This window comes from Diadema antillarum, unplaced genomic scaffold, assembly GCF_040938485.1.
Source record: "Diadema antillarum isolate AM-2024a unplaced genomic scaffold, OU_Dant_1.0 seq00000347_RagTag, whole genome shotgun sequence".
Lineage (NCBI taxonomy): Eukaryota > Metazoa > Echinodermata > Echinoidea > Diadematoida > Diadematidae > Diadema > Diadema antillarum.
In genome coordinates, this window is record NW_027271357.1 from 300,860 (window position 1) to 328,836 (window position 27,977).

The window sequence follows — 27,977 nt, forward strand, 5'->3', positions numbered from 1 at the left end:
CATCTCGGCTATAAGGCAAAGCAGGTATGAAAAGAGAAGAATAGACTCAGTTACCTGGTACAAGATCCTTGAACAAGAACTACATACGATGTATATACATTGGTGAATATTACCCATATGTTACAAACGCCTGTTGGAAAATATTTGAATAACAAACATAATATTCAAAGACAAACTATTACAATGGATACAATTTCTGTTTTCAATATTGTTGGCTATCTACAATGGTGAAAGATAATTCTGCCTTCAGATACATCTTGTCATTACTGCTTTCTGTGCAGAAACAATTCACTTTCAACAAATTTTCACAAGACACACAACAAGAGATAAACATAAACACATCTATAACTGCTACTAATGTATGCATATCACCCATACATGTACTACATTTTATGTTTTTATAATACGTGTATCTAAGTTACACAAAACCTTTACAGCAATCATATGGTGAATTTTACAAACCTGTTACACCAATCATTCCCATATTATCACCCTCAATTGTAGCAATCACATGCACAAAAAACAAACAAACAAAATAAACTGACAAAGTTCATGACTCTTGCTGAGTCTTTACATCATGTTTTGTCCGGGTTGTGTAGAGTGAACAAAAAAGGAGCATCAAGAATCGCCTTGTAAAATCAAAAACTTGTCTTGCCTGGCTGAGTTTAGTTTCTTTTATTATACAAGTGCATGTCAAACTGGTGAGAAGTTTGCATTTTTGCAAAACCAAGGAAACAGTTTACTCTTCTTTTGATAATGCTAAAAATATGAAAACAGAGATAATGACATGAACAGATACAATTTACAAGACAAACGACTAGAATACACTGTGAGACAGAAATGATGCAACTTTCTTACTTTCATTTCCTTTTCAATACTCTTGTCACATCTGTAACAACGACAGCAAGTATTTACATTTCTTAAAAGGACATCTAGGCAGCCTGTTCTCATGCAATGCCACACAAACATTTAATTACAAGGGTTGGCAAAATCTGAGTCCCTTTCAACACTTAGTGGAATAAAGTTGAACATACACATATATACATGCTGAGTGAACAAGCACCCTGGGTCAGTCCATTTCATTCTAGGTGTGTGCAATATCATCCTCCAGGAAATCTTGTGCTTGGTCCTTGCTGATGACATCAATGTGACTCACCTGTAAATAAAATGGTAGAACCCTTACTTACATATGTGACATTACTGGATAGTGTCTTTAAGGTTTGTTTTTGTCAGTGTTTGGCCACAAGCACTGATTCCTTGCTAACTTGTCTAAAGCACTGGGAAGATTTTGTTGTACAGTGGAAACTCGACATAACGAGATGGTCGGGACCGAGTCATTTTCCTCGTTATAGCCGATATCTCATTATATCAGTAGGCATAAAAGACTAGGCATAACATGAAGACATTAATTTGCACATGTGGGACTACCCATCATATTTCAATCAATACTGATAACTTGATATTGTGTGTGAGGGAATTACTCACCTTTATGGGTAAGAAGATGTTTTTCGCCAAGGAAATCCAATATCAAGAATGTGTTTCTTATTAATTGTAGATGTTTGAATTTGTAAATGTATATAGCTTGCGATTGTATCAAGATCGTCTGTGGATTGGTATGTGGTTATGGTATGGGTGTGTCTTGTGTGGAAAGCCTAAATATGGTCTGCACAATGCTGTGTGTGTATGTGACACATTCTGTATGTACATTATGACTGCGTGTGTGTGTGAAGATGGGGAATTCCCTACGTAGAAGGCCAATCACAGCATCAGATTGCCTCACACCTGCTAAACGTCATGATGATGTCATGTATACATATGGCCGTCCCACCACATTTTCTGCATGTATCAGTGTGCGCGCACACACACACTTACACGTACAACATGCAGTGCTAGCTGGAGTGCACTGAAGAAAATGAATATGTGTGTACAAGACAGTTTTTGGCGCATCAAGCTTTACAATCTCGGAAGATGACAGCACAGGCGAAGTAAAGCTTTACCGAAGGCATTTTGCTTTACCTCGCTATAGCAGGTTTGATTGACTACGTTTTTCTTTGTTTGGAAGTCACAAAATTTATCTCGTTATAGCAGTTATTTCATTATAGCCGATCTCGCTATAAGAGTAGCATTTTACATAGACTTGTGTGGAAGGAAATTTGGGACCGGGAAAATTTCGTCGTTATAACCGATATCTCGTTATAGCAGTGTTCGTTATATCGAGTTTCCCCTGTATCTATAAAGATTTTGCACTCACTTCAAAATCACAGACAAAAACATGGTGGGTCTACACCTCGGTCGAGGCTAGTCACACTACACAGAAAGGGTGGGTAGGTTAAGACTAAAAAAAAAAATGAGGGAAATGACAGTAGCATATTCATATCATGTATCTATACATTCAGTTCGTGTAAAATACGATGCTACACACTGACAAGACAATTGTCTATACTTTTGGCACAGTGGACCAATTCATCATAAAACTGTTCATGGGGCATTCTCAAAGTTCTGTCACAAAGCCAGCTGCAATTATTTTACTAGGGATGAGCAACACTGCAATCAGTCAACATAAATATCATTTTGAGCTGAGTCAGGGGAGTAGATAAAAGGTGTGTGGGGTAAACATGACTGAATGCATAGCTTGGTGTCAAAAGTATTTTAAGTGAAAAGGAATCTTTATACAATAAACCAATCTTGTACAAGCAATATTAGTCTGTTGTACTGAGACAATGCAGCTCAATATAACAGTATTTACACTGATATACCCATGTAAAAACCTGAGTGTGCTGTATCACCTTAGTGCACACAAAACTTTTGCATACTTAAGTGTAAATTATTACACTGTGCATGACAGCAAAATGATAAATTCCCACAATGCCATTTATGGCAACTTTCACTTCACGGGAAATCTTGACACGGGGTCAAGGGTCATAAAAGTCACAAAGACTATGTAGTCTGCTTGCTAGGAGCCATATACCAGAGTTCTGAAGCAGACCCACGAGAGATTTACTTACCTTGTTCCTGAACTTGACACCGTAGAACTTGTCGGCTGATTCCAGGAGTTCGGGTCTGAAGGTAGTGGTGATGAACTGAGCATTGGATGCCAACTCATGAATCATGTCTGTGGAGAAATAGAGGATAGTTTGCAATGAAATTCTCTACTCAAGCATGAAAATCAGCAATGACTTTGATGGATATGAAACAAAGAATTAAAACAGAATTCTATGCTACCATCTGTAGCTCCATGATAATCCAGCCTTACGCCACATCTATGTTGACTTTTCTGCTATCACAAATAGCAAATAAGATCATTTTGGTCCTGCAATAAGCACACCGATTTCACAAATTGAAATCCTTCCACACAAACTTTCAGAGATGCCAATTGATTTTTGTTATGTGCTGTGAAATGCCCATTTTGTGCACTGTTAAAGAGTAACATGACTGTAGTCAGGTGATGTATATGCTTATAATAACGATGAAATACCATAAGATTGATTGAGGTGAGTAAAAAGAAAATTGCTGGAAAAAATGAAAGTGAAATCATATAGTGTAATATTACAGTATCTCAATCAAAGTAGAGACAGCATACATACATGAACCAAAGTAGTCTTCGACATAGGAGGCAGTTGAGGCTGGGTGTGTTGTGTTATATGTATGTCAATCATGCCCCTATTGATGTTTGTGACAGAGACTATTTTAGAAAAGTCAAGTCTGAGTTTAGTCTCTTCCTCTCTTTATGGTGAAGGAGAAAAATGTTCAGAAGCACCCACCTGCCACAGCCTTCCTGTGCATAGCATCCAGGGCAGAGTCAATCTCATCAAAGAGGTAGAATGGGGCGGGGTCACACTTCTGGATGGCAAAGATGAGAGTGAGGGCAACGAGTGACTTCTGACCTCCTGAAAGCTGCTGCATTTCACGAGTCTCTCCTGCTTTACCAGAGAAGGACACCTGGACAGAGAAAGATACCAATGTCACCAATCCTATCAAAAACGTTGATATTATTTCTTATTGCTTTGCTTGAAATTGCGACAAAATATTAGCTGAAAAATATTATAAATACGATCACTGTGGTAAGCTTCCTTCAGCATACGTAACTTCTGTTAAAGGCATGCAGTGAAGTCCTCGGAACAGGCAGTTTTCTTTTGTTATATCAAAAGTTTCCTATAACTAAACAAATAAACAATAAAAAACACAGAGCAGATAATATTGCAATATTGAATATATTGATAGTAGTGCACTGTACATTTATTACAATATACACTGGTAAGGTGGCAGTTATCAGCAGTTGGTTAAGTAGTAAGACACTGCTTTAATAGAATTTGTCTATTCAGCATTTTAGAGAATTGCTGCTTTCAATCAAAATACATTTTCACGTCTAGCTCATCTACAATTGCTAAGTTGATTTCTTCTACGGCTACATGCTTCAAGCAAAATACATTTTCATGTCTAGCTCCCTCTACAATTGCCAAGTTGATTTCTTCTATGGCTGCATGCGTGTATTTCCATTCAAAGTGCAGAGCAAATTGTGATTCTCTAATCAAAGCTCAAAGGCATGTTGAAGACTTGCTTACCTTGATGCCAACACCAGTGAACTGCTCCACCAGGGGGAGACCACTTGCCTGGGAACCTGTAGCCCCCTCAGAATCCAGCTGAACAAACAAACAATGATATGAAAACAGATACATTGTGTATGACAGATGGAGAAGAAAACTCAAGTCACAAACAAAAGAAACTTAGATGTAAAGACCAGAGGCATAGCATTATCCCACATTGAAGGAGGTTGGACATCTTAATAAACCTTTTTCTCTTCTATCTTGTATGTAATAAGCTATGAATTCAATAATAAAAAGCACTACTACAGCACATGCATTGGGGCTCCACACATTAATGCTGCTTGTCCTGCAATATGTAAAGATATAAGCACAATTCAAGAGCCACATAAGGCTAGACTCTCACCTGCTGTGAACATATTCTTTACCTCCAAGAGTATTATTCATACAATGATGCAACTTAGTGGCATTACTTCTGAGTCTCAACTACTGAGTAAATGGTCTTTAAAATTTACATAGTTTGGGGTACTTAGATAAGTATCACCTGGGGTCTGTTTCACGAAGACGTCACATAAAAGTCTTTTCATAAATCTCAGAATGGCAAAAGTTACTCTATAAAGTTATGAGAGACTCTCAAAGAGAAGTAAAACCCATTTTGTGAAGTCTTTCATAATTGTGTCTTAAGAGTGAAAAGTCTCTTGTAAGATGTGGACCCCTAGACCACAAGATGGTCGCCTACATCACATCTTACAAAGTGAGTCTGTTCACACAAAGTGAGTCTGTTCACACAAAGCGAGTCTGTTCACACTTACATCTTGAGATGTCTCATAGTCCCCTTTCTTCATAACCAGTGTAGCCTTGCCTCCAGGCACCAGCTTCTCAAAGACTTCACTGAAATACTTGGACACCTGTTTGAAGGTCAGCTGGATGGCTTCATACTTCCGATGCTCAAGTACATTCATCAAGTCTGTGATGGCCTGGTACGGAGAGGAGCAGAGGGCAAGGGGTGTGTGAGAAAAAAAAAAATCACTATTTTATACTTCCTCAGTTTAGAATGTTGCAATAAATTGGTGAAGAGAATATACTAATTGGCTGATTGTGCAATAATGCATGGAATAGCAGCTTGCACTGTTTTGGGGTTATGCTATATCCCCCTGAGATAAATAAATTGCCAAATGTCCTGTGTTCAGTGGCAACCTGTTTTGTGAGGCCAGCAGTCAAGTGAGATGTCTCCTCTGGTTTATATTTTATCATGTATAGCTACAACCAATTGCAAGTGGAGTCCAATCTACCAGCATACCGAGTTTTCACACAACAACCCAGGGCAACTAGATGCAAACCAATAAAGAGATTATATTATTTTTCATCATAAATTTTGGTTCTCATTTTTGAAATAGAGCGTCAGTTACATGGAAAAGGTCTTTGGTACAGATATACACACACACAAAAGTGGAGTGTTATACAGACTATTCCAATAGATAAAAAGTGATATCAAATGATAAGGTCCATCTGTCTATATGAGGTCACTGTGATTCGTTTCCCACAAGTCCTAGTATAAAGAGGTTTGACAGAACACGTATGACAGTTTGGTTTTTTTTTCAGAAAAATTTAATGCATATCAAATAAGATCATATCAAATTGTTGACTGAAAGAGAGATTGCTTCAGTTTGCCTGATTCTGGCAAGGGGAACTTACAGCATGACCACTGTCCAGCTCATCCTTGCGTTTGATGAGTTTCTCCTTCTGGTCAGAAAAGTTGACAAACTGGTCCAAGGCCTTCTTGTTGACATGGCTGTATTTCTTCAGCTCCTGGTTACATTGTTCCAGTTTCCTGAAGAGCTGCTTCAGGGACAGGTGAGTGTATTTCTCAAAGGCGTCGCTAGGCAACGAGCCCAGCTCTCGAATCTTGCGCATGCATTCTTCTTTCTGCAAAAGGATACGTTGAAATATCACAAGTGAACAATACATAATATTTGCAACAAATGCTCCAAGGAACAACAATTTAAAGGGAAAAATAGAGAAGAGCACAGAAAAAAATTGTCAGCTGAGACTGAGTTGGGTGTTCTTCAACCATCATTTTCATTTTTTGCTTTTGCTAAACTGAAAATTTCACAACACAACAAGTGTTCAATTTATCTTCCTAAAATGAATCACAAAGCTTTATCAATGTTGTGATCTACATATAAGATACATCTGAATGTCAGCAAATTAACTTTAATCTTCAAGTTTGACTCCCAACTCAGCTGAAGTAATATAGGGCTATAAACATTGACAGCTGGGCCAATTGTTGCACTCTTGATGAAGGCCAAAAATCACACACTGGATTATAGTATAATTGCAACAAAAAATATCTTTGTTCTTATTCATCCTTCTACAATATTATTTCAAGCTCATATAACCCCTCAGTATCATCATCAGTCCTTTGATTTAACAGGTAAAATAGTAAAAATGTTTGCCATCACACCATCAATGTTGCAGCCATCATAAATGTTGTCAACATTGTTCTCTTTCAATATTCATCATGCTATTATCATCCTCATCAAAAATATTACCATCATCATAATTCTCCTCATCATCACCATCATCATCATCATCACCACCACCATCATCATCATCACCATCACAATCATCAGCATCATTATCATCGCCACCATCCTCATCATCACCATCATCATCACCCCATCCTCCTCCTCATCATCATCTTATTCTTTTTCATAACCACTGTTTTCACCACACCTTTTTGAGGAGCAGACTCTGTTTATTGGTCATCTTTTCTAGCATCTTGGCATCATCACTGATTTTGTCTCCAAACTCCCTCTCCTTGCCCTTCTTCTCCTCCAAGTCTGATTGTTTGCTGCTCTGTTCCCTGTTCAGTGCCTCAAGCTGTGCCTCAATGTCTACCAGGCGGTGTACAGAAAAGAGAGAGAGAGGAAAAACAATGACTGTCTAGGAGGCATTATACTTCATGTTCATGTCAATTTTAATAGAAAGAGCAAAATCACACACAAAAAAGACCTGTCAAATCTGCAATAGAATTGTGTGGAAATGATTTGGTGTTACTGTATTTTAAAGGGGAAGGCTAGTAACTGATCAGTGGGAATCAGTGGAAATGCTGGGAGATGATTGTTCTAATCCTTATGGGATTCATTCAAGAGTACATTGTATATCTATTGTTGTGTGAAAATGATTTGCTTCAGAATGGTCTCATATTCAAGTAATGTGCAGTTTAATGCCCCGTCACTGACCAGGGACGCTTACCTGGAAACATTAGACTGCACATTACTTGAATATGAGACCATTCTGAAGCAAATAATTTTCACACAACAATAGATATATAATGTACTCTTGAATGAATCCCATAAGGATTGGAACAATCATCTCCCAGCATTTCCACTGATTCCCACTGATCAGTTACTAGCCTTCCCCTTTAAAGAGTCAAACATTTAAAGAAATAAACACATAAGTCAAAATAACATATGTATATTTGCAAACATGGTATTCTTGCTTAGTAATATTCCACAGTCTTTTTTTTATTTAAAAAAATTTCCCTTTCTTTGTCTGTACATTCCAACCATAAGTGCTCTTTTCAACAGTTATCCTGACTGAATCATGGCAATTCCAAAGTAATTTGATGCTGAGGATGTAATCGCTCTTATGAAGTAATCTGTGCAAAGGAAGTTCAATGAAGATGTACGTGTGTAAGAGACAATGAGTGAGATGTTGCGGAATGGTACATAAAACATGCTCACCTTCAAGCTTGGTTTTGTTGGTCTCTATAGCTGTGTCAGCTGTCTGCAGCTCCATGCTGCTATTTTCCAGCTTCTGTCGCCTGTCCTCAACAGAGATCTCCTGGAGCTCCTGTAGAGAAAGGTCAATTATATACAGGGAGGATCAACAGGTTTGTCTTCTTGTGGTTGGGGTTTACTCATTCTGTGTTAACAAAGGTATGTCATCCTGAATCCCTGGTAGACGTAGATATCTGAACAATGCACTGAAACTTTGGTAGGAAAAATTGAAGAGTCACTGAGGTGGAAAGGTCAGTTAAAGAGTATCTGTAGTCCTTGTTTGAAGAAGAAATTGATAGAAAAGAGCACAGTTTAAGTCCAGTTGGTCTGCACTAAAAGCAACAAATACTTGTCCAGTAGTGGCAAACCCTGTTTCAACTGCTGAAATTCTTATAATGTCTCTGAATGAGATTTATAATGCAAACAGGAATAACTATATAACAAGATTATTTCCACGTATTCTAGAACACCTTCACCCGCTCAGCGATTCTTCCAACAACTTTACACAATCTATCCAAAGTTTTAATTAGACTACAATTAATGGATCCACCGTGACTGAGAGACATCATGAATTCAAATCCTGCAGAAATGACATGAAATGGTGTGATTTAGGAAATATGCTGGGATCTCACCTGCATCATTTGTTCACGTTTTCTGTTCAGGTTTCCTGACAAATAGTTCTCAATCTTGTTCTTCTGCCCCTCCAGCTGCATATGATAAAAAAACAAAACAAAGGAGTATAAAGGAGTTAAATTACTGATATCATACACAAACACATACACACACACACACACACACACACACACACACACACACACACACACACACACACACACACACACACACACACACAAACGTGAAAGTGTCAGAGCCAAAACAATTATCAGGATGTACGAGGGGTGAAGGAGCGGGGATTAAAGTGGCCTTTTTTCTTTGGTGGCCCTAAGACTGATTTAAAACTCCCAAACACTTCCGGTATCAAGACGGTCTCCAAAATTTGTCAGAATGGTTTAAAAAACATGTGTAATGAGAAACTCTTTCTCAGTGAGGTCTTGACTAATTGAATCTGAATTACTTTAATGTTCTGTGGAGTAATTATACTTCATTCTAGACATGAAGACGCAGTCTTATAAAACAAAACATAACACAAAAATTCTGCATAGAAGAAACAGAAATAACAAGCAAACTGCAATCCATGGCTCCCTCCCTGATTCTGCATGAATTATCTCAGGATGGGTACATTACCAAATACTAGGAAAGTCCTGCAGAGGTATGAGGGTATACTCAGGAACTGTTTTAGCCTAGACAAATGGGATTACCGCACTGAAGACATATATTTTCATATGTCGGCCTGCTGTGTAAAAGACTGACCTACATCAGTGACTTGTAATATTTGCCTGCAGCTACCAATACAACTTACAGTTCCCTGCAAAGTATTCTACTTACTCATTCATTTCTGTGATGACACTGTATTTCTGTCCATTAGTTTATCAGTGTTTTTTGTTTTTTGTTTTTTTTAATCAGCAGCATCTTACCTTGACCCTTTCAGCCAAGGCTTGCTTGTTCTGTTGGGTGAGGTCTTTGATCTCATCATTCAGACTGTCAACCTCCCTCTGGTCAGCTACGCTCAGCTGTGACAGCAAGTCAGTGCCTAGGGAGGAGTAAGTACACATGATGTAATAGCTGCATTATCTGAAGATGCTTTGGTATGCTTTGTCATCCACACTCTATACATAACTTGATCAGGGTTTGTTTCACAATGCAATCCACAGCAATATGATCTTTCTACCATTACTCATCTACTTATCATTTTATTGAATATGATAAAAAAATGGGCACAAACCATTCATGTGAAGTAAGAGAACTTTGTACACATTGCCATGGCATTTGCAGTTATCCTAACTTACAAAACATGTTAACATCTTCATGACACAAGGCCAAAAATTACACATGTACAGAAACATCAGTAATTAGTGTCACCTCACATTCTTTTTTTTTTCTTAATAACTATCAAATTCAAATGACAAAACATGTTTTATACAATGCCTCACTGGGAAAAATTCATTAATTGCTCTTAGACTGGATTATGATGCAGACACACTCAGAAAAAAAAAAAAAATCTCCAGATTTTGCATTTCAGCAAAGTAGTACACAACTTGTTAAAGCCAGGTACTTCCAACGATGCAGCAGAGTCAAAAACAAGAACGTAATCATTTTCACCACAGATAAATGTGCTTGTTCTTCCCACAAAAACAATCAGAAATCAAACTTTTTGAAACTACAGCACAAATATGTCACCTGTATAAAAGGTGAGATATATGAAAGAGAGGGAGGGATTTTATTTACCAATCTCCTCTTCGAGAGAGGCAGCAGTGCTTCGCATGGCCTCCAGACTGGTGGCTAAACTCTGGAGACGACGCTCCTTGGGTGCCATAGACTTCTGGATGACTTGACTCTCTTCCTTCATGATACGCATATCACTCCGCATCTTGTCATAGATGTCCCTAGAAAGAATGATAATGTCAAGAGGTCACTTTTGTGAAAAGATAAGTTATCATATACACATTTGTGTCTGTAGAAGTCTGCAGAAAAGAATTATTTATAGTAATACCACCCAGAAATGACTTGAAAGTGTTAAAAAATCAGAATATCTTGATGTCATTTCAGAAATAAAGCTGGCATGTACTACATGGCTTACACTTACACTTATTGTCATGCATTTTTTATGTCGCATACAACAGACTGACAGTTTTGATAATCCTATCTGCAAAACTTTCCATGCTGAACTCAGTTCCACACCACATAGGCTTGCATACTAGAAAGAGAATATAGGTTGAATCTTGCTGAACTAAAAATCAAGGGTATTGGTATCATTTTCATCACTACATACAGCTTTTGGTTGCTTGCTGATATTTGCTTTCCAGTTCTCACTTCTGATTGTTTTGATAAAGATCTAACACCTAACTGGTATTTAGTCATGTGACATGGGTAAACTCAACACATAATGACTGACAGACAAGATTGCAAAGACTTGCAGGCATAAGCAACACAGCTTGACCTGCTCATGTACTTTCAGGTGGTGTTTTGAACCTGACAATGACCTGCAAGCCAAATCAAAATTCCTTTCCCTCCCTGACATTGACATAAACAGAATCTTTTTCTCCTCTTACTTGTTCTTGCGGTTCTTGGTCTCAATCTTCTGCATGTCACTCATGAGGCTAGTGATGTCAACCTCCACTTTCTGAAGCTTGTCACGCAGGACCTGGTATTCCTCTTCCTGGTTACTAAGCCTGGTCCGGAGCTCCACAATACCACTCTGCAGCTCCAGCCGAGACTTGCGTGTGTCATAGTAGCCCCCTGAGATGGCACCCTTCCTACTCACCTGGTCACCTGGTGAGTGACATTTTAAATCATGGACAACAGCAACAATATGATTGGTCCTGGTTTCCATGCACTAGATATTATGAAAAATGCTTGCTACCCAGAAATGGAAATAGATGTTTAACCCTAACTAGGCCGGGGGGGCCCCTCTACGTTTCGCGCGATGTACCACTATCGCAAGAAGCTATCGCCGCAACGTTTCATGACTTTTTTCTTTCGAGTCTCCCGCATCTTTTGACACCAAATTTGCGATGCCCGGCCACGCGGTTCCGAAGTTGCGCATAAATATGCAAGTGCATGTCAGACCAAAAATTGCTCAAGAACGTGAATTTGTGTACAATTTCTATGCAAACTGTGTTTACAGGCAAATTTCATAAAAGCATGATTATTTTGGGGTTTTATTGATTAAAATCAATTAATAACATATTTTCTTGTTCGGAACAATGTCGCGGACAAATTTCATCAAAAAAACAATGAAAAAAATAAAGTCGAAAAAACATAGAAATAAATAAGAAATTTTAAAAACAATAAAATACTTAGGAAATTTTTTCTGAATGCGCAATTTTTTCTCTTACATTTGCTAAGGACACTAAAAAGAATATTTACATGAAAAATGTGCCTGTTTTGAGCTTTATTTAGTGATTCATACCAAATTGTCCGATTTCATGCATCATTATGCATAAATCAGCATAATTTAGTGTAAATGATTATTTTTGAAAAAATTAACTTCATGGTACTTTACATTATATCATAGGCAATGTGTGTGCCAATTTTGGTCGCGATCGCGCGGTAGACGGCCGAGATCTGGAGGGGGGGCCTGGGAGGCCCCCCCGGCTCTATCATCTCCCTAAATAGTCCGGCCTAGTTAGGATTAAAGGACACGGATGTAATACACCAACCCGAAGTTTATCATCAAAGAATCTCATTTGTAGGCAGACTGGGTGAGAAATATGTGCATTTGAAACACATGACTAAAATGAGGATTAAAATGCCTCAATGTGTTTGGAAATTTGATGGGAAAGAAATAAATTGTAAGTAATTTTAATAATCTTACGTCTTTGTCAGGGTTATTAAATGGTGAATCTGATAGAAAATAATATGTAGACTCATTGAGTTGCCCAGGCACATCCTACAGGAGCTCTTAGGATGTCTGGCCTGGAATTACTGGGTGCCATAGAGAGTATATAGGTCTTTCTGGGAGTATCCAAAATACAGTCTCAATCATGCAAATTACTAGAACCTAATTTTCTCCCTACTCCCGTCACCATAAAATGACACTGAGACAAACAATTGTCAATGAGAATAGAACACAGAAAGCCAGCTACATATTCACCTGCAGAATCTACTCATCAGTTAGTGTTTGTCATATGACAGTACTAAGCTGTATTTTAACGCATTCAATACGGGAGTCTGGTAGCCTGTGCAATAACTTTATGGGGATTTCAGGTTAAGTATGGAATGGGTTAATCTGCCCTAGGATTTGACACCACTTATACATGTGAAGTCCTTTCTTCTGCTCAAAATCCGATAGTCACATGAATTCAACATATACTACAGAATTATCAGTATCTCCTGAGTGGTTCACACTTCACTCTTATGTCACTGAACATCTCCACATAATAAAACAAAGAGAAGAAATAGCAAAACAGGGGGGAGTGAAAAGGAAAAAAAAAGAACATGACTTGCCTTCCAGGGTGACACAGTCGAGGTTCTGGGTGCGAGAGAAGCTGGTGGCCACCTCTATGTTGCGGCAGATGAGAGTTTTGCCAAAGACATGTTTGTAGACATTGGCAAGCTTGGCATCAAACTCCAGGTTAGACACCATGGGAAGGGCATCCTAGGTAAGACATAAATCATGATACTTATACTTAAATAGTGTTTAGCTTGAATTGAGGATACATTAGTTGGGATAACATGGTCTACCACTCAGTGTTTGGCTGGAATGAAAGCTACAGTGCATGGTAATACAGATACTTTAAAACAGACACCTTCCAGATAATCCATTTGCATTGTCAAAAAAGCATGGTAATATTTTCGAAGGAGCATTTTGGTAGATTCCAAATCCTGTTAATGCACAAGCTACTATATTGTGGCTTTATATTTAACTCTTCATTATCAGTAGAAGAAAGAGAACAGTTAAACACAGATTCATTGAATACAAAACATGTTTACAACACCAAATTATGTCAATGTATAAATCAAATGTAAAATGTAATGTTTATTATGCAACTTGATGAGTTTGCCTCTCTTTGAAGATAATCATACTGTATCTTTTGAGTTAAGCAGGTCCTACACTTGTAGGTTTAGACACTTCATTCAATGTGTGAAATAAAAAACAGAGAGAAATGTAATGCCTTATTTATTCTCTCTTTTGTTAGTAAATTTTGGAAAAAAAAAATGTTTGCAAGCAGTCAGAGACATACCGGTGATTCTGGGTAGGTTGTATCCCTGACCTCCAGTCTGTTGAGAGGCATGAAGGTCACCTCACCCAACATCTTCTGTCTGTTCATCTCTGCCAGGATCTTGGTACTGATCACATCTGTGTCCACAATGTGGTAGAACAACCTGCAATGGCCGAGAAATTCAAAGATGAATCATATTCTTTCTAATGTGAGTGGTTTAAAAGTTCAATAATTGCTGCACAATTGCAATGCCTAATATTTTCAACATGTATGTTTTTCAGAAGATTTTACTGCCTGGAAAAGTATCTCACTTGCCCCCCCCCCCCCCCCCCCCCCCCAACCTCCCAAGCCTGTAATTTTTTACTTTTTTTTAAATCTTTTGATTTGGACAAGATTTTCAGAACAGAAATGGAGATGGAGGCTCTGTTGTAGTATCTAAAACTGCTTCTGTAATGCTCAGCTGTTACAAATCTTAATTGTCAATGAATCATATCCACTCTTCTCCTACATACAAACTGAACTGTCATATCTGTATTTGTAAGAAACATGCAAAACAAAAGAAATAGTCTCTTGAGGAAAACAGTTTCTTTGCCAATTCTGAATTCCAATCAAAATTTTACAGAATTTGAACTGTTATTTTGAAACATTTGTGTAAAGTATCTTCAGAAGCGCCCTGCTGAAAGAGTAACTCATATAATACATGATAAACAATCACGAAATATAGGTAGCATTGAACTTACTTCAAGTGACCATTTCTAAGGTACATTTTGTGATTTCTGGTGATATCATCATTCATGATTTGCTGTTCCTGGAAATACTCTATTCACAGGCTATGATCTTAAAACCCTCTAAATTCTACAACACTACTAATGACTGCCAACATGTGATAATGTTTCTACTATAACCTTGTATACACAGAAAAAGACAATGCTCCTCGGCCTGTTCCTCTAACACACACCTTGTCATGTGACCTTACCTACTTCCTGCTGTCACCTCTACACAAGTGTTGAAGCGAGACGCGCAGGAGAAATTCTCAATGAGGACACCATGATAACCTTCCTGAACATCATGGTGGACATTCTTCTCTCGAAAGTTGTCCAATACTCGCTTGATGCTATCAATCCCACGAAGCACAGTCTTTGATGAAAGAAACACAAACAAAAATATTTCAACATCAACCTCCATAATTATCACATCAATTGATGCACACCCACCCTGTGGTCTTTTTTAATATTATGTGACTTGTGTTTTGAGGCCACACAATTAGTCACAGATCAAAAGATTCTAAGATCATCTTTTCATAACAGGCTAATATTAGAAAGAGTGGATACACAGTATGACAGCTATTAGTACATGACACAACTTTGATGAATTTAAATTATCCTGGAAAAACTGACAAATCCTTCTCTCATCCTCTTATTTCATTCTAAATTCATATCAAGATAATAAAAATTATGTCAAATATCAGGTAAAACTACCATCAGGATTATCTGCTGAGAAAGTTGTTTCACAGTGTCTCTAATGGTTTTGAAATGAAAGGCTCTGATTCATCAAGCATGTTACATATATTGATGTTTTAAATATAGTGGAATATTATTACCCATGACATTTTTTTAAAATTCAACAACAATCTAGCAGAGCTGCCAACATTCACACAACAACCTCAGGGAAATCACCAAGATCAATCAGGAAGATACATGTACTTGCATGTGACCTGTGTCTCAATGAGCAAAGTAAGTTGTTATTCAGGGAGGCTTTTTAAAGTCTTTTGTCAGGATATAAAGAGATGTTCAGGTTTTTGGAGAGCCTCCTGCAGAATCAGGGAAACTTTGTAGCGCTGCCATCGTGAATCAGTTTCTCTTCACAGTCTTGATTACAGTGAAAAATGAAACACACATACTGGATGTACACAAATCTTCTTATATTGCTCAAACACAGCTCCTGTGACAAATGATCAACTGATTGTACACCAGTCTTCTTACCATGCCTAAACACAGCTCCTGTGACAAATGAAACCCACAAACTGATTGTACACCAGTCTTCTTACCATGCCTAAACACAGCTCCTGTGACAAATGAAACCCACAAACTGATTGTACACCAGTCTTCTTACCATGCCTAAACACAGCTCCTGTGACAAATGAAACCCACAAACTGATTGTACACCAGTCTTCTTACCATGCCTAAACACAGCTCCTGTGACAAATGAAACCCACAAACTGACTGCACACCAGTCTTCTTACCTTGCCTATCATGGATCGGAGAGTCTGCTCCTTCTTGTGCAGCTCTTCTCTTGTTGTGGCAATTTCCTGTTGGATGCTGTTCTCTTGCCTCCAGAGGGCACTGTTTGTGAGAATCAAAACACAAACATTGCATGTGTGTACTGTAATCATGCCATTAGAATTTGATAAATATTTTAATAATCAATGTGACATGAAAAATTATGTCACACATTGCAAGAATATGGTAGCTTATGCTTTCATTGTGGAACAGGACCTAGTGAAATAACAAATCTTAATCTAACATGCCCCAAATCCTTTTTTACACAGCTATCAGCATCATTGAGCAACTTCACACATAAGAGCGCCCTGTTTCAGTACATGCACTTTCTCCTGACACCTACTTGCGTTCATTCTGGAGATCATCCTTGCGTTTCTTGAGGTCATAGTGGCTCCGGTTGGATCCTTCCACTGTGTCCTTCATCTGCTCGATGTCAATGTTGAGTTTGGACATACGGGACTCCAGGTCCTCATTCTTCCTCATGTCTGAAGTGATATCCTCCCTCAGGCGAGAAATCTATGTTTGGCCGTGGATAAAGGAGGTATCATTAATGGTATGACTCTTTCTGCCACCCTAGTGCAAGTACTCTTACCTTTCCTCTCCTTCACTGTGTCAGAACTACATGTGTGAGTAATTGAGCATCACAACATACTGATGTCAACTTTTTGATTTCCCATTCTGAGTTTAGCATAGACAAAATATGCGTCATACACAATGTTATTTGACCATATTTCTGAGAGCACAGGGTGCCTAGTTTTGAAGAAATTGGAACTGGAATTCCAACCAATGTAGCAGTCTATTAGCTCCCTCAATGACAGCTTTCAAAATCATTACAGGTGATTACTGACCTCACCACTTATCAACTACTAGTATGTCACCTAATTACCTTAATAACCAAACAAGGTTGCAAAGTATTCAGAAAAAGACCAATACAATACCTGACCTGTCTCAAACGGCTAAAAAAACAAAGCTTGTGCACAGGTATTCTATAGATAAAAGCCTATCTGAGAGAGCCACATACATGTTAGCATTGTGAGGTGAAAAGATCTAACTCATATTTTCTATCTGCAACCTGTAGCTCAACAATGGTCTCCAGACTCCTTGCAGTAATCTCTCACCTGCTCATCCTTGTCCTTGATAGACTTATTCAGAGATTTCATCTCTTTACGGATCCACTTGTCTCTCTCCTCTCGGTTGGTGAATTGGTTGCCTCGTCCCTGCTTGGCAAACAGCTCTGTCCGACGCTGTTCACACTGCTGCAGTCTAATCGGTGTGAATGAGGAGAGAGAGAAAAGTAATGGTGAGGGATTGTCTCAAGGTCACCGAACAATTCTAGAAGAAGTGTGAAACAGTCAAAGATAGTTTGATTACACAGAACTCAGAAGCTGCAACAGTGCATAGCCAAAATCACCCTCACATTTGAAACAAAGAGGACTCTAATTACAAGCAATAACAACTTTCCCTTGTTTGTCTTCACACCAATCATTTCTTTTGCTTCTACAAGAAAGCTCCTGTGAAACAGCTGTGTCTATCATAAATGTATCTGGATCTTGACTACTGCTATATGAGCAGTCTCAAGCACAGTGCAGTGTGAACACCATCGTAATTGATGGCCAAATCTTGTAAGCAGTGCATTTGAACAAGCTAAAATCATTTCTATGGTACTTGAAGAGTGGATCACCCATCAAAGTTGCACCTCTTGGATCCTGTCATGTTAGCCCTCCTTCTACAGCTGTGAATGACTGGGTCTGTGGTAGTGTGAATGGCTGGGCCTGTGCTAGTGTAAATGGCCTGGCCATGGCTAGTATGAATGGCTGGGCCTACACTAGTGAGACTGAATGCTGGTGTCTAGGCCAGCTTACCTGGCTGTACACTGCTCCTCTTTACGTTGCAGGTCTTCATAGCGCGGCATGATGGCCTCCAACTCTCCCTGCTTAGCACTGATCTGTCCATCCAACTTCTCCAGCTGCACCTCAATACGACCCTGCCAAATAAGAGCACAAGTCATTAAAACTAGCGTACAGCTATCATTACAGCCATACAACTCCAAGTCTTGACAGCGGTGATGATGATGACGATGATGATGATGATGATGACGATGATTATGATGTAAGCAATAACTGATTGTAGTCTTTGATTGGTGGGAGCACTGTGGGGTTATGGGTAAGGCTCTAGGTTCTTACACTAGAGATCCTGTGTATGAATTCTGCCTGGTGTTTACATCTCTGGACACAATATTTCAGCAACAATATTCCTTTAGACCATACAGTAATGATAGTGATAGAGCCTGTTGTGGGAGCAGTGCTAACTCTGACACAATTAATCTCCATGAACAAGACCATACTATGACCTATAATGATTGAATCAGTCTTATTATGCTTTCTGTGATCAGTAGTTTCTGAAGAGCCTGCGGAGCAGACTTACCTTTGCATCCACATCACCTTTGACCTCTTCTTGCAGATCTTTCACAGACAGCTCTAGCTTGGCACGACGTTTGAACAAGTCTTGCCTCTCATTGGTCAGGTGATCACGCTCCTCATTGGCTGTCCGTAAACGACCTTTCAACTCTCTGAGCTCCTTGTTGATTGTCTGGTATATGAATTAGGACAAGACAGGACATAAACTCACTGTCAAACTAAGGCAGATGGTACACTTCCCTGTTTGAAATATGTAACAGGAAAAGGTGATGAGGTAAAATGCAACATGCTATTGGTCTCAAAAGGATTATGCTTCTTCCAAACAGTTCTAAAATATTGGATGGTAACAATGTTCTGTGGGTGCAGCATTCCCTCACTTCTTCCAGTTTCAAACACAGGAAAGAATGCTTACACAAACAAAACTGAGCTTTGCTTCTTTTACAGGGATAGGGATAGAAGAATATCAGTTAAGAACATGGAACAGATGACTCTGTACACTAAGACTACATGAGTACAAGCAAACACCTGTCAGGCCTTACCTTGATTCTCCTGGATGCTTAGGACTACATGAATACAAGCAAGCACTTATCAAGCCTTACCTTGATTCTCTTGGATGCTTCTTCCTGGGCATCTCTGAGTTGTTTGGTCATCTCTCCACTATTCTCTCGCTTGTTGGCAAGCTGTTGATGGCAAAATAGACAATTTAACCATTGTTTTTTCCCTTTTCAAAATCAAATATAATGTCAAAACTATCTCTTCTTTACTCTTCCTGACAAATAAACAAACAAACATACATACAAACAAAAAGCAAACCTAAATTACTATCCATACACTCTGAACTCAGATTTGAAATTATTTACTCTCTTTGTGCCACAAATTTGCTATGAAAATAGGTGAGATTCATGCATGCAAAATAGTTCTTAGTTTACAGAGACTTGTTCCTTAAAATACGGATTAAATTCTACATATACAATGCATAGCACATACTACGCCGAATATTTCACGATGTTTTTATTTTCGCGAATTTCGTGAGTCAGGTGCTATTCGCGAAATTAAAGGGGAAGGCTAGTAACTGATCAGTGGGAATCAGTGGAAATGCTGGGAGATGATTGTTCCAATCCTTATGGGATTCATTCAAGAGTTCATTGTATATCTATTGTTGTGTGAAAATGATTTGCTTCAGAATGGTCTCATATTCAAGTAATGTGCAGTTTAATGCTTCCAGGATAGCGTCCCTGGTCAGTGACGGAGCATTAATCTGCACATTACTTGAATATGAGACCGTTCTGAAGCAAATCATTTTCACACAACAATAGATATACAATGAACTCTTGAATGAATCCCATAAGGATTGGAACAATCATCTCCCAGCATTTCCACTGATTCCCACTGATCAGTTACTAGCCTTCCCCTTTAAAGACATGCGAAAATATTGACCTTGATCCCGATGTGAATGTGATGTATGCGTGTACACTTCTCCGTTCAGTACAGGACTCCAAGATTGCGAATTTAACCACTCGCGAAGTCGTCGGGAATTCCCGATTCGCGAAAATTTAGACTCGCGAAATATATGGCGTATACAGTAGTCAACATAAGAAATGAGAGAAAATCTCCGGAGAAAGGATAGCTTAAAGGTCATGGGAACTATACATAGACAGAGAAAATCCTAGGGGAGGAGGGATAGAGAAATTCAGAATCATAAACTAAACAGCATCAGTCACATTAAGTATTCAAAGGCAACAGCGATGACAACAGTTCTCAATATTAACTCACGTCTTCTAGCTTCTTCCGTGTGTCCATCAGTTCCTGGTTATGAATGGTGTATTCAAGTGATCTGTATGACACAAAAACATGCACGGAAGTTCTTTTCTTTTAGATTTAGTGACAAAATTTGTCTGATAACACTGGTAATTGGAACATGACCGAGTATACATTACTGAACAAACTTTTACATCATTGGCAATGATTTGTGCAGCTATGTTACTTTGTAGGGAAATGAAATATTGGTCTCTAACCCTAACACATGATGTGCCAGTCATAGGCTTGATGTCCATTTCTCTTGTCAAACCTTATCTTCAAACATTCTAAAGAAACAAGAATTGCATAAAATACCGAAGCAAGTGATTTGATTACGATTTCAGTCAACAGTTGAATGCCATTATTCAAATAAGACCTTTTTTTCCAAATCAATACAAAGAAGAAAAAAAAAAATCACCTTCTCATCTTGTCCCATTTCTGATATTGTTTCAGTTCTTCCTTCTCTTCCTCCAGTGTTTGCAATCTCTCCTCGATGTACTTCAAGAGGTCCTGGATCTTCTCTCGCTTACCCTCTGTAGAAAGAAATAAATTCATACTCGTTACTATTGCAAAACGTCTTTCACTTCTTTCAAGATGATCAACACGAAAGATACAGTTAGTGCAAACACCATTTAGAGAGTGATACAGTGCACTCCCGTTAAAGCGAACACAGCTATAACGAAATTCCAATACAACGAAGTAAAAATTCAGGTCGCAAAATCATCTGCTCTTTGTTCATTATTGTTTATTTGTTTAGTTGTAACGAAATTTTGATATAGTGAAAGAAAATTGCCGGTCCCAAGGATGTCGTTACAATGGGAGTCCACTGTAACCCTCCTGATCTCTTCCACGTCGTTTAGGTCTTTATCACACAATTTTCTTATCAACACAGTTGACTGCCAAATGTTTATATCATTTGGAAAATCTGCATACTTGTATATGCCCTCTAGCATGTCAACTGCTAGAATTATGAACCTGTCAATCTGAGATTTCACATCAACTGTACTCTAGGTTGGATAGAATTGATATAGGCACTATACCAAGAATTATGTACGAGTTCACATGACATAAAAGTCCTAAATAAAAACAAGTAACCAGGGAGGGTGCTACACTGACCAGTTTCTTTGAGGATCAGTTGACTCTCAGACTTTCTCTCATCATAGACTCGTGTCCCAGCCACTTCCCTTAGAAGTTTAAGCCGTTGTGAGTCAGGTGCCGTGGCCATTTGGTTGATCTGTTGAAGTGAAGAAATGCAAATGTTAGTCTGTCCAATGTTTTGTAGATGTTTGTGGTTTGAGAGTTAGTATTTGCTAAAACAAATAAGTTATGATTATTGGAGTACCTGCATCTAACAAAAGCATTAAGTGCATGATACAGATTAAAAGTGTACTGGAAGCCTATAGTTATGGATATGATCACTGGATATGATACTAAAGAATATGTGACAAATATTTTTCAATTAGGTGCAAAGTATCAGTCCTTGTGTACAGAAGGTATAATCAAGCAATCAGGTAACACCAACTTTGCTTGTTTTATTTTGCATAGAATATATATCATATATACACCATGTATACAAATTTGATAATCTACAGCACAAATCTTCTCAGAATATGACCATCCACTTTTCATATCTCATTATTCAACACGTTTGGTTTTTTAAAAAATGATTTAGGTTTGATGCCTTATAAAAGGTTTACACATGTAAGAGTTTGTAGAGCTGCATGTGAATTTGCCTATTATGTAATAGCAACCATCAGCACTATCACTAAAATAAGAGCTTATCACAAAACATAGCCCACTGTCTGGAATAGCTGATTGTGAGGGCAAATCAGGAGGTATTTTCTTGAACTAATTCAGACAGTTTGACATATCAACACAAGCACTGAGTACAGTTTGTCTAAGTGCCAAGTACAATCTTGATGTACATACAGTGTACATGACGTATCTTGCAAGTCATTTCAATCACAAACATTGGACTTCTGTCATTTCATTTAGACCAACTTCTACTACGCAAAATCACAGAGTAATCCACTTTACAACTTCATATTACATTTCTAGGATCAAATAAGACATTTAGAATTACCTTTCCTTGCTTGACAACATAGTATGGATTACTCCTTGAAAATCCGGCACTCTCGAGCAAGTTCATGACATCAGTTTTCCTGAAATACAATGCATACATGTGAGGAGTCAAATATCACAGTTTAATTTTTCATTTAAATACTGATTCAGTGTGCTTGACATATTGGTAACTGTACAATACTGTACATTGTACCTTGTATACTTACAGCTTCACCATGTAAACTAAGCTTTACTTAGAAGTGAAATTTTGCAATGACACTTGTACAAACTTAGCATCAAACACAAAGAACAGCACTTTTGCCTTTCCTGAATAGTTACATGTCTGTTCAGATTTCTTTTTGATATTTTTTTTAGCAGACTAGTGGCTATCATAATACCTCCATTGTGAAACGAAAATTATTTGCTTACCATGCACTATAAAAGTTTGTAGAAATACCTGAACTTCCTCAGTCTATATCACTGGCAAAAATATGTCTATCATTATTATCATCTTTTCATCATCATATCATAAATTTCAGCATTACTATCAATGCCTTTACTGTAAAAGTGGATATTTTCGCGCGACTAATTTTTCGCGCTTGGCCTGGTAAGAAGAGTTTCACATGTTTTCATTTCTGCGAAATCAAGACAGAAAGTACAGGAACATATGGCAAGCAAAAACATTTGTGTGCTTTTATTTTCGTGCTAGTTTCTGGTTGTGTGAAATGCGCGAAAATTTCCACTTTTACAGTAGTATCATCACTTTTACCACTAGTGTATAACTTACGTGACCATTTTCTTGTCCAGGAAGTATTGATCCTTCTTGGAACCAATGACACGACGCAGTGTCACCTCCTCCTTCTCAATCTGCACAAAGAACACCACAAACAAAAGACATTGCGTGATTACTCGTAGTAGGATTCATTATTCCTTCTCTTGTTACTGATAAGTTTGCAGACTTGAAAATAAAAATGACAAGTGCATTATTTGTGCTCCTAATAAGCAAGGTATTAGTGTAATACAAAAGTGTTGCAATGAAAAATGCTAGGTGTTTCCACAGAAGCACATAAAACAATGTGTGAGTTCCAGGTTCGGTTGGTTGGTTGGTTGGAGGTAAAGATTCTTCAAACTTACTGGGATTCTGTTGTCACTGTTCTCAAAGACTATCTCCACATAAGCAGAGATGACTCTGGGTCCAGTGCCTTCATGGAGGAGAGACTGGCGCTGCTCTGGTCTCAGGTTATTGAACTCATCGCTAAGAACAAACTGGATAGCTGGAAGACACATACATGGAAGTGAATTTTTTTTTTTTTTAATGAAGAGCATGTACTGTCCAGTTTGATACAAAGCCTAGCACACATCATCACTCTAATTCTCTAGTCCCACTCATAGAAATTTGGAACATTAGAGTAGTGGACTCTTTAAACATATTGACAGATTCTAAAGTAGCCTTAACAGACATCTGCAGTTTATTTGCAGTGTGAGTACAGTATACCAGTAACCCATATAGCACCTGCATGTAGCATATTTGTGAAAAATTGAAAATATGAACAGTTTTCAGAGAAGATCCCAGAATAGCTGTGCATATGATTTAAAAAGAAAGAAACATCTCTATATATCTCATCCATTGACAATGCCTAGAATCAAACTTGTTTTTGTGTATTATGCAAAGGACAGCCAGATTAACTCACACACTTATCCACAATTCATGTCATGATTAAGGATTTCCCTGTATACTATCATGAATTGCTTTTACCAAATGACTTTATGACATGGTTTTGTCATTTTCCAACACCTTTGTCTTAAAACTTAAGTAAATGAGTCCACTTTTGCTAGATAGTTTTCAATCAAAAAGTCACATATCTATCAGTTTTATCAGAGAATTAAAGCCATCTGACTTCACATGTTATTGGCATGGTAAATACTCTCCTTCTTTCCTGAAAACTGAAAATGATTGAATATGCCTTCCCTATCTCCTGGCTTACCATAGAAGAAGTTACTTTTTCCAGATCCATTTCTTCCAACTGTGGAAAAAAAGAAGAAGAAGAAAAGGACATGTCAACTGTAAAATAGACAAAACTGAGTACAGGCTGTACTTCTTTTATGTGGAGTACTTGTACCTAACAATGAAAACACAAAGATTTATCTCTTTTAAACACACACTCCACAGCTTGGTTCTTTTAAAGTATACCATTAGATTGTACACTGCAAACTTGTGGATCATGTACACTGTAAACCCTTTTCATTAAATCAGGGCATGGTATAGGCAATCGTTCATTGAGCAAATTATCAGAAAGTCTGAACGCAGACCAGCTGAGGATGATGTGACATGTTCACACAAATGTTGCTACCATTGCGTGTTTTAAGATGGAGTCTCCCATATCCAGCCAAATCCCTTATCCGGATGAGCGCCGTTCCCGACATGTCCGGATAGGAGTGGTCAAACTGTACATATATACACAGCTGCACACACATGCACAAACATAACACAGCAGAATGCAATGTGCACCATCTTCTTTGTTGGAATGAGTAGTAATGCTTGGGAAAGCAGCAGCAAAGAAAATGCCTGGGAACTCACCAACCACATTGTGCTTCGAGCTAAATGGTTCGACGATCGTCTGATCACGATAGGACCGAAACCCCTGTATCGTCACCTGTGTGGTACAAAATGAATGTACGGGTACTGTAAAATCACAATGTGCCTAAATCACTAAACTCTTGACACAAACTCAGCAATTCATATGATTATGTAACCTACAGGGTATGTTATTCACTACCAGGAGATACATGTACTTTGAGATATGACAAGGAAGCCAAAATGATGAGCACTCAAACTGTCACAGTTCTATGACTGGTTGAAAATATTGTGTTTATACAGTTGTAGGTAGACGCCCATGTCTGTACTGGATGGCCCCGATCCTTCAATAGGAAATCCAGTCCAAATATAAAGGCCGTGTCACACCATAAGGCGGGCTTGTGGCGAGGAGGTAGTTTCCAGCACGCAGAAGATTTTCAGCGGGCGAACAAAAATGTTTGCAATTTTCATTCATGCCTTGTCATACCGTACGGGGGAACTTCTGCGGCTTGACTTGCGGGGAAACAAATTTACTCCAAGGAGCTCTCCGCAGTTGGTCCGCGCCCGACAGTATCTAGCGCGTAGTTGCCCGGAGGTGCTCACGCAAGTCCGATTTAACCGCAGCCAAGTTTTGAGCATGACCAAAACTTTTTCCAGGTGAGTCGCGGGAATGCCCGTAGAGGTCCACGCAGAATGCCAGTAGGAGACCCTTAGCGGCAGTACTTCCCAGGCAATTCCCACGCAGGTACTTCGCAGTCCCGTATGCAGTCAAGATAATGAAATTCTGTGAGATTTCAGCCATTCCATTAGAGGAATTCCTTCACTAAGTTGTCAGCCCCCACGCGACTGGTACAAAGGTCACACAGTATACTCGCAAGTATAACGCGTCCAATTTAAGACACATGCGCTGACTCGCACAAATCCTTTTCCGCCCTCAGGAATGTCCGGTATGCTAGAAAATCCCTACACGTAACAAGCCCGAGTAGCTTGCCCGGAAAGGTGTGACAGGGCCTAAACATGGTTGCGGGTAAAAAAATATGCGTGAGCACCTCCGGGCGACTACTTTTAAGATACATGCTAGGTACTGTCATGTGCGGATATCTACGGGGACCTCCGGGTAGTCAAAATTGTTCTTTGCAAGTCGCACGCAAGGCTGGTGTGACATGGCCTTAAGTTAGTCTGATAAAAAAAGAGTAAAATTTTACGAGCACGGACAAGCACGCACAACCAAATTTCTTGCGTGATTCATGCGTTTACGCGACTTTTGGACAGTGTGACCGGGCCCTGAGAGCCGGGGCTTGGCCGAGAATTTCTACGCAAATACTGCACGGCTTGTCGGGGACTTGGCTGGGGATTTCTATGCAAATGCTGCCCGGCCTGTCGGGGAATTTGCCGGGGATTTCTATGCAAATTCTGCCCGGCCTGCCGGGGAATTGGCCAGGGATTTCTACTTCAATTTTGCCCGGCCTGTCGGGGACTTAGCGGGGGATTTCCGCGCAAAACTTGCCCGACCTGTCGGAGACTTGGCCGGGACTTGGCCGGGTAGTGTAACATCCTGAAATTGCAAGTGGGATGCAAGTCCCGGCCATCCCCGGGTACCCAAGGGCCGGGACTACAATTGACAAGTGCATTAATATACACACACTTCAATGTAGGATGCATTGTGTATCATCGCGTTTGAAAAACTTTGTTGATTCAATGTTAATCTGCCACCTGGAATCCATTCGAAATCAAAAACATTCTCGCATTAAAAATGGTTTTGTCACCTGTTGCATATGGTTGGATTACAATTATTTGGGTTTTTATGGAGGAAAAAGGTGAATAAGGAATGCCTTTGAGAGTGATGAAAATCCGTCGCCCCAGCTGATCTCCGATCGCGGTGCGCGTTTAAATACATGCGATGTGAATGTCTGGCGACTTTAGGTAGTGGTGACTTTTAATGGTAATCTACGCTAGCTGACAACAACTTCACAGGCACTGCTTCAGCCTTCACATGGACATGGTCACAAATGTCAAATCACATCACATGATGAAAACAGGGATAGATCTCTAATTCAAATTAATTAATTGGGTTAAACAACATGTAAACACTTATTTAACCGCTAGCCATTACTAACAGTACTAACACACTGTAAAATTTAGGCAAAATGCCTTCACAGTTGTAAATCATTTGTATTTCAATTGTAGGCAAGTCTATTCAAGCTTAAATCGTGTAATTTTACTTGCAAGTAGAACCCTCTTAAGAGCTCTTAGTCTTAATATTCAAAAGGCAGCCAAAAGTAAACTTTTCAACCAGCACACTTTGTAGCAGATGGGACTGCACGGCAGCAGTAGAATGATGAAGACTACTTACCTGTTTTATGTACATTGTGTATATCTGCTAGCGGCCGCCAGGCTACGAAGACTTCTCTTTTAAAGACAGTAAGACAAAGAATCAATCATACAGCTTTTGAATATCAGCACATGCCCATAACCTTTAAATTCATTGTCTTCTCAGTCCCAGATTCATCTTTAGAGTGGGCAGCGCGCCTAGAGCGGAAAAGCCCAAGCGTTTTTTGAGACTCGACGACTCGGCGGGTTACGTTTTTGCGTACGTTCACACGTACGATGTGTCCTGTATCATATCCGAGGCCAGTGTGACAGCGCTAGCGAAGCTAGCTAAGCGCAGCCCATCGCCAGCCAGCAGGCTAGGCAGCAGGTGCGGTGGGCATTTTCATGACAGGCACGCCAGCGGAAGGA

The 27,977-nt window shown here is 39.0% G+C and overlaps 1 protein-coding gene across 1 annotated transcript; it reads right to left on the reverse strand.

Moving 5' to 3' along the window:
• Window positions 1-136: 136 nt before the first annotated feature.
• On the reverse strand, window positions 137-27,849 carry LOC139730979 (structural maintenance of chromosomes protein 3-like). Its single transcript, XM_071641858.1, has 30 exons — window positions 27,592-27,849; window positions 25,242-25,317; window positions 24,649-24,687; window positions 23,798-23,937; window positions 23,451-23,530; window positions 22,686-22,764; window positions 21,719-21,836; window positions 21,021-21,135; window positions 20,579-20,639; window positions 19,405-19,485; window positions 18,813-18,977; window positions 18,251-18,372; window positions 17,507-17,651; window positions 16,732-16,904; window positions 16,352-16,451; window positions 15,086-15,246; window positions 14,131-14,272; window positions 13,394-13,544; window positions 11,497-11,716; window positions 10,673-10,830; window positions 9,862-9,977; window positions 8,959-9,033; window positions 8,291-8,399; window positions 7,278-7,438; window positions 6,237-6,467; window positions 5,354-5,518; window positions 4,563-4,640; window positions 3,762-3,939; window positions 3,006-3,112; window positions 137-1,156 (listed from the first exon to the last, which is right to left on the reverse strand). The coding sequence occupies exons 1-30, from the start codon at window positions 27,604-27,606 to the stop codon at window positions 1,085-1,087; spliced, it is 3,633 nt and encodes a 1,210-aa protein (XP_071497959.1). The 5' UTR covers window positions 27,607-27,849; the 3' UTR covers window positions 137-1,084.
• Between the last annotated feature and the right edge of the window lie 128 nt (window positions 27,850-27,977).